The sequence below is a fragment of the Strigops habroptila genome, chromosome 8 (genome assembly GCF_004027225.2).
Source record: "Strigops habroptila isolate Jane chromosome 8, bStrHab1.2.pri, whole genome shotgun sequence".
In the NCBI taxonomy this organism is placed as follows: domain Eukaryota; kingdom Metazoa; phylum Chordata; class Aves; order Psittaciformes; family Psittacidae; genus Strigops; species Strigops habroptila.
The window spans coordinates 24639425-24652292 of record NC_044284.2 but is presented as its reverse complement, the minus strand read 5'-3'; the positions used below and the strand labels follow the sequence as shown (position 1 = coordinate 24652292).

The window sequence follows — 12868 nt, the reverse complement described above, 5'->3', positions numbered from 1 at the left end:
CTTAGCATGACATAAAAAGCACTGACACAAGGTGTGCCTTTAGGGAATCACCTGTCTATTTCATCTGATTTCAGCACTCAACCACAAAACAGCCTTGAAATAGATAAAATAAATACACTTCATTACTTCCTTCCATCTGGACCTTTACTCCCCTCTTCCTTCCCCCTTCAAATACAGCCAATATAAAACTCAACAGGACTTTGCACAAGCAAAGGGATATAAAACTATTCTTTCTGTAACCACTCTGAAACAGACAACTCTTCCAGATTTTTACTCTGACAAGAACACAAAAGCTCAGGAGCAGTTTATTAGGTCAGAGTAACCAGCACGGTGAAGAGGTCTGCAAGTAAAACTGATTATCTTTCCTTTGCCCTAGATAAGCCAGTAGGTGCTGTTCAGCAAATACACAAACCTACTAAAAATTATCATTTTTTCTCTCTGCTTCAGTAGTGATCCTGTATTTAGCATAGACTGGAGAAATGAGTGAACAAAAGTAAACTTGCTTGGTCATATACATAAAGCTTTGGGAAAAGAGGAATTATTAGGAAGGCATCCCCTTAACAGTAACTGGAACAATCAAGGATATTTGTTAGTATCTCAGAGACAAACATCTGACAGAGCTGTATTTAACCAGCATGCAGCACATTTTAGCATACTCTTATGAATACATAACGCAGTTGCTTTGACAACCCAAGCCTGTTTATTGTCAGAGTTACAGGAGCTACCACTCTCACATACAACTATTTTCACTGTTTACTACTCGCCTCAGACATCAGCTAGCGCATTTATTCTTTTTTCCCTTTGCATTTGTAATTGGCAGTTCTGGCATTTCTGTCAACATACACAGACTATACGTTGAATGTTTTTCTACCCAAATCCACTGAAATTTCTATGTTAAGCTAGTGGGCTTTAGTGTTTTTATAGAACAGTTTGACTACATTTACTTCAAACGTTTGCTCACTTTTGGAAAAACAATTCCAAATCCACTACTTCAAACTTATTTCATATGACAGCATGAAAGAATGATTTTCCCAAAGCAATTACCAATATCTCTGTGCCACTGAGTTAGAAACAATGCAACTGCCTTTCTGTTACCTGAGGCACAGATACAAAACATTTTGGGAACTGTCAAAGGCTGCTCAGTAACACACAGCAAACTACTTCCCAAACAGCTCTCAGCAACCTTTGCAAAGCAGGAGATTTGGACAGAGGACATAATCTGCAGTAACCTGTCTCAGAACACTCACTGATAAAAGTCACGGGCACCTTAGCCCAGAGATACTCTTGCTGGCTTTGTTCACCCTCACTGTGCAGTGGGTGTGCATGACACCAGCCTGGAGCAGGAAGACTTGCCTACAGCCAACACATGCAACCACCTTGCACCTTCCCAGCAAACATAAACTCCTTTTATTTTAAAGAGCTACTAATCCCAGTCAGAGCAAACTAGGTCTAGATCAATTTATCACAACAGAGTGCACAACCCTAGCTTTCTTCACCTCCTCCTCACTACCCTTTCTCCCACACACCCAAGAAAGAGGGTATTTAACTACACCCTAATGAGTGCATGTCCCATGCAAAGGAACAGCCCTGGTCTTGGCGCACAGCATCACCATTTCAGGCCCCTAAAAGAGCCACAAGTGCTCTCTTATACTAGCAGAGCTACTTATGACAGATTAGGAAAGCATCAGCCCACTCTCACTGCCTGCTCCGAGCCTCCTGCTAGGGTCTACCCCAGAAAGTGCTTACATCATTCAAGAGGAAAGGGAAGACAACCTGAGAGGTTGGAGAGAGTGGCACTTGCAGCATCCCTTGGTGCGAAGGACAGAAGGGGAATTTGAGAGAAGGAAAGAGCGAGCCACTCAGCCCCGCTCGGTAATGCGTAAACAGCTTAAAGGAGCCTGAACCCATCAGCATCAGAAGGAGGAGTGGAGGAGCAGGGGACTGTGCTGATCTCCCAACAAAACAACGCTGACTTCACTACAGAGAACCTAACCCAGCAGAGCAGCCTCCCAGAGCTCATCTGCCAATGGAGGCACCAACCTGACTTGATACCTGGGCATGTGTCTCTCTTCTTTCTTGCCAGCCCCACATGTGGATTCCCACTTACTCTCTGTTTCTAAAAATCAGATTATTTTTTTTAAAAACACTTCTAAACTATCACCAAAGAACAAACATAGTATGTTTGCTAGAAAACAGAAAACATATTTTTGTGGATTTGACTAGGAACTCAGAGTGAAAATGAGTGCTGTAAGTCTAATTTTTTAAAAAAGAAGAAAAAAGCAAACACACAAAGCAAAGTTTGAAAGAAACAACAGAACAAGTTGGCAGGAAGAAGCAGACATTTCTCACAGCAGTACAGAGATGCTGCTAAGCAGCAGTGAAATCGTCCGAGCACAGTTATTTCAAGGACAAAGAAGGACAAGGTTCATTCCAGACACTAGAAGAGCTGTAAGTAGTATATGTAAATTGTGAGAGTAAAAATCCAACTTTGACAATAAAGGACCTTTGAACATCTTAAAGGTGTTCACTGCTTGGCTCACTGGCTTAGTGTCAGACCGTGCCATTTAAGGTCAGTACTTCAAATAAATACATTGCCACCTATGTTCTAATAAATAAGCTTTGAAATTCACACTTCATTCCAGGCTCTCTGCATTAGCAATTCTGTCCATTTCCTAGTAACATTTATCCCAGCACTCCTGCCATTCCCACAGAGACTGGTGTCAGTGTTGAAGATGCAGCATGGTCATCTCCTCAGATGCTGCCCCTGGAGACTCAAGGTGGAATCAGCTGGGAGGAGAAGCAGCCAACAGAGCAGTATTTATGCTGAATGGCTCTTTGTACTCTCTGACACACATTTCTAAGTGAAACTGATTTAAAAGACTTTTTATTCCCCTTCCCACTACAAAGATTCCTTTCTGGATACATAGTAACACCAAAGCTGTGAACAAGAGGAGCAGGCCCCTTCAGCTGTTATTACGCATTTAGACATTAGATATGTTTATTTACCAATATTTGGGTCAGTGGCCTGGCGTTTCTTGATTTTAGCTTCAGAAATAGCAGCGTAGTAGGCACATGTCATTTTGATCAGCCATGCCGCTCGCAGCAGTGGCACAGAATATTTTGCCAAGTAAGCAAAAACATCTTCTTTTTTACTGAGAATAGGAACCTGAAATGAAACAGGAAGCAAGTTATAGCACAAAGACCAAACAGCAGCTTACACCTGTGGGTTACTCCAGCCTTATGCTGCCCAACCCCATGCTACCTGGAGAGCAACAGACCTCTTCATCAACCTCAAAACCCACTATGCTGACCTCACCTATTGTCTAGACACAGAGAAACTAAGACACTTGACAAAAAAAAAACCCCCACTTCCCCCAGGTTTCATCAGATGCATCCTTCCCCAGCTCAGAGCTGCCTGCAGGGTCTCAAGCAAACCTCTCAACACAGCCAAAGATATCCAAAGCACAGAAACATCCCGCATGCTGGTTCTCGGAAACTCTGGAAAATGGAGTTACATCAAGGTTTTTGGGTGACAGTTCAATCACACAGACACTGCCAGTCTCATGCGTGTCCCTGAAGCAGAGCAGCCCATGATAACCAGCGCACACCAGGGAACAGCCTGGCCAGCTCGTACTGCCTGCACTAGCCATGCACACAGCAGGGCAGCTGGTCCCACAAGACCTCCAGGTAGTGTCACTTACTCAGTCACAGCAATCCTTACACCTTTCTGCTTGAAGGTAGAATAATTTTTAAATGCATTTGAAAGCAACGTGTAAGAGAACAAGACATTTCAAACCCAGTGGAGACAGAAGGGATTGGAGGTACAAATGCTACACCTAATGTCTCCTACCAAAAAATCCTCATTGCTTCTCCAGGCACATTCAACCCTTCTAATAGTGTGCTTGGAGAACAGAGGGGCATCAATGCTGAAGATAGTGGCAAACAAAGCACTGGCCCCTTCCTGTAACCTTCTTCAGTGGTCAGTTTAGGAACTCTACAGAATCAGTTTCAGCATTCTTAACATGCTTATTAACTGTTATCAGCAAGTTTACACATCTAGTTATTAAAAAAAAAAATAAAAATCCTTAAATAATGAAAGAAATAATTCTAGCACTTATAGTCACAAAGTTAACCTCTCAGGTAGGGGGAAACTTAAGGTGGTGGCACGCTTGCCACAGCAAAGTTTGTTTTTCTGGTGGCTCTACTGCTAGCAAAGCAACACAGGTTCTTCACCAGTTGCAAGAAAACAGTCCAAAACCTGGTGAAACTTGCACCTTCTATTATTTTGATCCACTTATGCTCAACAGTCTTGGAATAAGGGTTCCCTGTTTCAGTTTGATTTATACTCAGAATAACTCCCAGATACTGTAAGATTAGCTGCTTGTACACAGAGCTTCAGGAAAGGAAGGCATGAATAACAGCACCTTTGTTACTGTGTTCTAGACACTACCCTGGATAAGCTTTAATGACCATTTCAAATTTATCTTGTATTGCTGTTCTGAAGAGCATGCAGGATCCAAAAAGATAGCTCAGAATTGCCTTTGCTAATTATATAAACACTGCTATAAAGCAGCAAGAATTCTTAATTGGAAACTTAAATAAGAACGCAACTAAAACTGTTTAACAAAGCTTGTTAACACAAATACAAATTTAAACGTGAAGTGCACGCAAAGGGGTTGGAGTTAGCAGCCAGGTTCTTTTAAGAATGCATGGGCATCCTAACCAATTATCTCCTTGCCAGACACGAGCATTTCTGCAAACTATTCCTTTGCTTGAGAAAGAGAATGTATGACGTGAAGCATACAGGCAAAGAATCTGGCTGTCAACAAGATGAACATGCCTGAGCCAAAATACAGTCATTCAAAGGAACTTTCTACCAGCTAGATTAGAAGTTCCCTTTGCCCAGGCACCCTTCTTGCAGATAGGGAACATGCTGCACAGCAACAGCTGCCTCCAGCACCACTCCACATGCAGCACATTCAGAAATACTGTACTACTGTACCTGTTCTTACAGCCCAATTCAGTACAATCCCACACCCAAGAAACAGAGGAAGGAGTATTCTGATACCTTTTTTGCTAAAAGAGTCAGTGGTTTACTTCCTGCTAAATCTGTGAACCAGTTGTGAATTGCACTCTGAGACCGAGCAGTAACCAGCCAGTAGTTGTCTTTGGCATTTACTTGTGGTTTCTTCTTTCCTGTGTCCTGGAAAGTGTTAAGTTTCAGCTTTTCCGCTAGTATGCTGCTAAAGTAAGCGCCAATCTGGTGGGGAAAAAAGCAAACATACATGACAACCCAGTAAAAAAGCATCTTATCACATATTAATGCATGAAGGATTTCCATCTGAATAGATGCAGTCATCACTCTAGTCCAGGCTATCAATCTAATAAAATTACCCTTTAATACCCCGCAGCTAGGCAATGGGGATTCATGACATTAAGCACCCATACAACACTTCTGCATTATCACTGTAGAAGCTACTGTGAGCAAAACCAAGCCAGAGACAACCAGGCCTCAGAGATGTAAGACACACAGCTGACACTTAGGATGGGTCACTTGTGAACACCCAGAGCAACATATCCCTCTGCCAGGTGAGTGTCTCAGATTTGCGCCCCGATTCAGCGTATTCTAAGAGTGTCTTAGAACATTCCTCCCAGTCTACACTTCACCATAGCACAAAGAGCATAAATACACACTTCTCACTTTTATTTACAACTAATTACACTGTCCCAAGAACCGCATTCATTATCTTTCCATTATCAGTTCCAGCAGGTAAAAGCTCAAAGATATGGGTTAACTGGGTAACATTCTGACAAGATACATTCTGTTCAAGATACATCTGCTACCACTCCATACCTCCAGAATGCAAAGCTTCACAAGATTTGCTTTCTCAGTACTTTCAATCCCAAAACAGCAGAAAGAAAAAAACCAATAGAGGTTTTACTTCTCACGTAAGCTTATTTACTTTTCAAAATTACTGCAAGAAAATTTAATTTTTAGGCCTGTCAGTAAGAATAAACTGTTTGATTTCCTAATAAATATATTCATAACTGGATAATTTTAAAATATATAAAAAGCTTTTAGGAGATACTGAACTTATTTTGATAATTCTACACTTAAATCTTCCACATAACTATAAGTACTTCCTTGCAAATTTCTGTTTTACTTTTCAGACAGTTCTGTTTAATAGTCAGAACATGAATAATTAAAATATAAGACAGAAAGTGCCTGCAGGTAACAATTCTAGAAAACAAAATCAGAAGAACGTAACAGGAAAGCCTTTAACATTTCAGCAATAGCAACCCTGTCATTTACTTGTAACTCTTCTGCTAAAATAAAAAAGCATCACTGTATAAGTAAACTCACATTTTTCAATAAGCTGTAAAACGTTATTTATTTTAAAAATCAAACAGCAGAAAATTACTTTGTCTGAAAACATTTTTATAAGCTTCTTGATAACATTCTCCCTCAAAACCGATCGGGGCAGATCCCTCAAAGAAATACAGGATGGGTGTTTTTTCTAAACAGCTATTATCTTCAATTTGGAAGACAGTAACTAATATTTTAGTGATTTTTATTGCTCTTTTGTATCTTACACTTCTTTGACTCTCAAAAAAAACCCAACCAAAAACAAACAAACAAAAAACAAACACCACAGGAGAGCTAAACTAAATTTTAATAAATAATCCAAAAATATATTTCCAAGAGACCTGGACCAGTTTCTCCTGGCAGAAAACAGTCTGATGACACAGATACAAGACCAAAGCAGGCTAAAGATATATAAATATTAGGGACTTCCAGACAAAGAGTCACGACTGTAAGTGAAGCAAATAAAAGAACGGGAGCAAAACTTTCTGTCTCTGATAAAGTGTGCTAGTTATGTTTTGTCTTGGCATCCATGTTTTCCTCTGAAGACTGATAACAGTAGGTAGCAGAAACACAGCTCAGCATTCTTACATTAGTTCTGTAATTAACTTTAATATGAAGACTTCCACCTAGAAAGCAAAGCAGTCAACAACCAAGTCCAACCACTGCCAGCTAGGTTTCAATTTCAGTGAGTATGCTCAGACTGAAAAGCCCTGTCTTACCTTTGAGGCATTAATTACAATATTTCTAGCAGATCCATGCTCATCTCCAGAGAAGGCAGGCTGATTACTGAAGCCTTGCTTTACATTCACTGCGGTAAGTTCATCCTGCAAAGAGTGTATCAAAGGCAAAAAGTGAAATGACAATTTAAGAAGTCACATCATTCTGAAGAGCATGTTTTCACAGAGAAAATGTATGTATTTGCTAGTTTGTTACACTCTGCATTCACCAGAATCCCCCAAAGCACTTTGCACATTCACAGGATTTCAGCAAAGAGGAACACAATGCCACTCCTACACTCCAGTCCCCATTAAGTGTTCGCCTTACTACAGGCTCCAAAGCCGTAACTTGATAAAGATGGCACTTGCTTTGCTGACAAAGGGTTGCTGCCCATGAGAAGGGCAGCAGAATGAAAGACCTTGGCAACTTCTGTAAAACCTGGAGTGCACCCAGTAATCAACTCTAGATTTCCTTTGTGAAAGTGGTACCAGTGATCAGCCACCACGACCAGTGGAGGGAAAGCAGCACATCCTCCTCTCCTGGAGATACACTGGTATCACTGGAACCAGCTGCATACGCCTCATCACCACCAGCAACCTGTGTGTCCCCTCAGCACAAAAACATTTTTGCATCCTTGTTTTGTTGAAGTTTAAAATGTTACTATTTCAGTTTGTGGCCTCACGTCACCATTTGAGAGTATCTACTGAGGTGAGAAACAGAGCACCTCTAGCAGAAACATTTCAAGTGAACATCTGTCCCTGTTACAACTAAATCAACTTCTTCCAGAGTTACTTTCACAGTGGAAGTATTACTAGTCTCCTACAACACTATCAACACACCTTCATTTTGCTGCTTATGGGTATCAAAGCAGGCTTAGACGGATCATATTTGCAGCAGGAACACAGAACAGACAAAGTGGGGTCAGTAGCATTAGGTGCAAACACAGACCCAAGCCTTCACAAACGTAGAATATAACTTCCTAATCGAGTTCCATCCTTCCCTCTCTTCACTCTGTATCTTCACCAAAGTTAATATTCTTCCATGGAGGCTGTGTAGTTTATTCACTTACTAAGAATTACATGCCCATCAGACTGAGGTTTACCTACAGCAGATGAACGGGAACTTGGCTTGTTTGGTTTCATAGAGTCATAGAATCAACTAGGTTAGAAAAGACCTTTAAGATCATCAAGTCCAACCTTTACCCCAGGACTGTATAGTCCATCACTAAACCATGTCACTAAGGCCTCATCTACACAGTTTGTGAACACTTCAGCGGCCTGTTCCAAGGCCTGATCACCCTCTCTGTGAAGAAATTGTTCCTAATCTCCAGTCTAAGCCTACCCTGGCACAGCTTGAGGCTGTTACCTCCTGTCCTATCACTTCTTACTTGGGAGCAGAGACCAGCCGCCTCCTGGCTCCATCCTCCTTTCAGGTAGTTGTAGAGAGCGATAAAGTCCCCTGAGCCTTCTCTTCTCCAGATTAAACCTTCCCACGTCCTTCAGCCGTTCCTCATAGGACTTGTGTTCCAGACCCTTCACCAGCTCCATTGCCCTTCTCTGGCCCCGCTCCAGCACCTCAATGTCTCTCTTGTAGTGAGGGGCCAGAACTGAACACAGGCCCTGCCCTGCCTTGCCTTGCCCCACCCCACCCTGCATTGCTTTTCTTAATCTCCCTTTGCAAAGGAGGCACAGATATCCCCCAGGGAATCACTTACTTGCCAACAAAGATATTCTACAGAAGCTCAAGTGGTCCATGGACCACTGGCTGCAGGTGAGGTACTGGAACAATCCCCGAGATGACTGTGCAATAACCTACGAAAACAAAGAGCAACTGCTCTGCAACAAACAAATAAAACAGGAGAAAATAAAGTTAAGTGTCATAATTTTATTACTACGTTTTACTACTAGCTTTGGGCAACACATGTCCCCAAAAGCAGCAACCCAGAAGCTTCCATTCAGTTTATTCTCTTATGCTTTGCCACGCCTTTTGTTTTTCAGTATTTTCATGAAGTTGGGGAGTAACACAGAAGACAGTAACGTATTTAGAAGAAATCCAAGCTCTGTAGGGTTTATGAAGTTAGTGAGCCTCATCTGAATTTTAAATGAAATCAACAAGAAGTGCTGGAACACTCCTCCACCCACACCATCCCCAAGACAGCCTTGAAAACACAGATAAAGGCAGAGAGGAAAGTGATCAAAGAGATTATAAGCAAATAAATAAAAGGTAAATTGCAAACAGATGGAGATACATGTTAATACTAGTGCCATTTCCATGTATGACCCCAGTTCTGTTATCTTTGAACTTCTTTGACAAAAGCTGTCCAGATACTATTATGCTGAAAATAACTAACCGTATGCTGTACTGCTGTATCTACCACTACTATAGGAACAAGCTGCGGATGGACTGGCAACACAAACACATCAGTGTTTTGGTTTTGTCTGGCTCAGATTATTAGCTCAGATTTCCCCCTGCCTTCAGCAGTAGTTCAGAAATCTAACACGGGGAACATAGCACAGTTGCATAACCAAACTCCAGCTAGAAATGAGATGACACTGTCATCTGTGAACACAATGCACAGAGATACCTTTACCAACAAATTAACAATAAAACGGATGTTCATAGGGGCTCTCATTACATCTCACTTCGGCCAGCTCCATCAACAGCTCTGGGCCACGTTCTGAAAGCACAGCTGTCCCCTACCTAGCAGAGGAGAAAGTTTCCTGGACAAACAAGCGGCAGTGCTAGCACAGCTACATTGTACAATACTGAATGTACCAGGGTTAAGCCTGCTTTCACTTGCCTGGATTTGCAAGCTCTCTCCTAATGAGAGGCACAGGCACCACACGCTGCTGTCACTAAGTGATGTGCTCTGCACCACAACATGCTGGATCCTCTAGGCTTCTGCAGCGATGTCATGCTTCCTTTCAAAATGTCAAGCAGGCCCCAAACAAGCCCAATCAAGGCTCAAAATCCTTCTGAGATTTTAAATGGCCAAATGAACAACCAGGCCCAAATTGCATTAATTTGTTTCAGAGAGAATTTTAATTGTTTTGTGTGGGATATTCAAGACCCACCTGCAGCATTCCATTTCTGAATGCAACATGTACAGATAGATATCTTTACAGAAAGAAAGCCCAATAAGTTCAGGCCCACAATCACAGGAGCTGAGCAGCACCAGCTCTGTGAGAAGGCAGACCCCAACTTAAGCCTGCATGCGTCACCCCACTCCATCACAGCTCTGACCACCATAAAGCCTGTTCTGAGGAAGCTACCTGTAGCACTTACCCAGCCAGCTGCAGCCAGGGTGCTCAAACCCAGACTGAGAACAAATGAACGGACCATTAGGATCAAGCATTGGGGCATTATTGTTGGGTGTTCTGGACGGTATAGCTCCATATTAATTAACAGCAATGAGCTCTTTCAACATAAGCATTCTCCTGCTTCCTTATTAGTGCAGTAACGCTTACTGCAGCACCACACCAATAAGAGAAAAGCAGAAATCTAATTCCGACATCTGAGCTGAGCAAACAGACAATGTACAGAGCTACAAAGGCACTATTTGACAGTCAAAACCAAGGAATCTTTGAAAGACATTCTTTTTCTCCCTGACCTCAAAAATTTCCTGCAATATTAAACTCATGAAAGCAATAAAACAGATCTTTTCAACCAGTCGTTACTTTCAGATCCTCTCACATGCTCCCCGCTTTGCTTTGTGTCTTTTTATTACAACAGGGCTCCTACTTTCAGCAACTTGGAGCAACCATAGCGTTGGTGTGGAGACCCAAACCCTCTGCAGGAAGGTCCAGGATTTCACCCTGCGGTGTAGCTGCTGCAGCACAAACCTTCCACTCCCGCTCAGTTTACACCACCAAACGTTGGGCTTGGTTTGAACAACAAGATCAAAAGAGTAACTCCCTAAAAGAGACAGTACAAAATCCTGTGCCAGCTACAGGTTACTAAACAAGCTGTATTGCATGATGAAGAGAGTAATAAAAATACTTAGAGGAGCATTATCCACTCTGAATCAACAGCTCAGAAGTCACAAGCAAGAATTAGCCATACACAAAAGCAAGCTGTGCCAGAGACTAGGAAAGACAACATACTGTTATAAAGAGATAGCTAGAGGACCCAGAAAGACATGGTCCTGGCATGAAGGGGTAATACTGGAGACACCTCTGACAGAAATTTCAGCTGCTTTACCCATCCTACCAGTGGTCTGGGCTACCAATGATTGCAGATGTTGGAGAACTGAGCCTTGGAAAGGTCAAACCCTGTACACTGTGTGCACAGAAGGTGATTAAATTTCTTCTGTCCGAAGGCTGTATCTCAGCATAAAATGATGTTGATTGTGCTTTTTTGTGCTTTGAAACTGAATTAAACCGAACATAAAAGCATTATTCACAAGTAAAGTCATCAGGATCTGGCCCTGATGACATGGTACATTCAATGGTCATATCTTTGGCTTGTAATAAACACAGTTTGCATTAAATTATATCCATCTTAGGGAGATGGTAACAATTCAGAGCATAGGAAGCATTAGAAGAAAAGCTGATTCTAACACTTGCAGGCTGCTCCTGTGAGGGTTTGATTTCCAGGTCTACCTTTGCTCCACAATCAGCAGCAGCAGGGATTGCTGATTATACAGAGAAACTATGTGCAAAGCACTGCCCAAGGTTCAAGGAAAACACTTGTCTACAGAAAGACAAGGAATGCTAATTTTTCCTAATCTTTGTCTTTTAGAGTAGTACCAAGCCTTAAAGGCAGCCCCAGCAGGTAACTTCACTCCAGCAGAAGCTATGTGCTATGCAAGTTGAAGTCTTCCCTTCCACCACTCCCTCATTTCTGCAGAGAGCATTTTGTACCCAGTGGCAGCGCTCACGGGCTGAGGGTTACCCCAAGTTTTTCACGAGAGGACCTTCCAAAGGACACAGATTTCCACCGGGCGCTCAGGTGACCGGTCTTGGGAGCATGAGAGCCCAGCATTCCTGGAGGTACCAGCTCCTAGCAGAGAGGGAACTTAGGCACAGGGCAACAGTCAGCAACACCAAAGTCACCAGGCAGCCCATTCCCACCTCTTGCAGGACCTGTAACTCTGCATTTGTCTTCTTTTCCAAATGACAGACAGACCTCACCAACCCAAAGGCTGGAAGAACGCAGGGCTGTGCCCTGTAAATGCGCCATGCAACACGCACTAACACTGCACATACACAATGGACTGCAGACTTTCCCCAAGCCACATTTTAATCAATTACACTGTGGCAAATAACAATGAGCCTCTTGCAGTTATTTTTCTACTTGCTAATGTACCCACGAAACATATTTTAAATATTAACCATCTGGGCATTTGCCACTTCCATTCTTATTCTAATGGGCTGCATATTTATAAATGTGTCTCCAAGAATCAATCCACCACCTGACTAAAAATATACAACAGTCCAGAGCTAAAAATTCATCTCTATATATTGTCATAGTTGAGTTCAGGTGCAGTTCTGGAAGCCTGGTCATGATCACACTTCAAAAATACATGTTAGAGAAATATTTCTAGTTATCATAATCACCAAGTTTGTAAATATAAGTAGCAGCATAAGGTGAAAAGGCAGAAAGACGCTAGAGACCAAAAAATTGAGATATGTCTCAAAGGCTTAGCAATGGACTTGAATATGCATCTTTTAGTGTGTGTTGTAGAAGCTCCTCTCAACCAGCACTGACCAATAGTCACTCTTTGATAAGTGCTCTCCAGCCTAAGAGAACCAGATTATAATGCTCACAGACTAACAAATTACT

The 12868-nt window shown here is 42.1% G+C and overlaps 1 protein-coding gene across 5 annotated transcripts in view; it reads right to left on the bottom strand.

The window, feature by feature from the left end:
* The window catches only part of MED12L (mediator complex subunit 12L), a 152601-nt gene that overhangs the window by 138418 nt on the left and 1315 nt on the right, over positions 1 to 12868 (bottom strand). For all 5 annotated transcript variants that reach the window (XM_030495049.2, XM_030495053.2, XM_030495051.2 and 2 more), the window contains exons 2-4: positions 7087 to 7191; positions 5069 to 5260; positions 3007 to 3166 (exon numbers count right to left, since the gene is read on the bottom strand). In XM_030495049.2, the coding sequence (XP_030350909.1) occupies positions 3007 to 3166; positions 5069 to 5260; positions 7087 to 7191 (457 nt within the window). The remainder of the gene's footprint in view (positions 1 to 3006; positions 3167 to 5068; positions 5261 to 7086; positions 7192 to 12868) is intronic.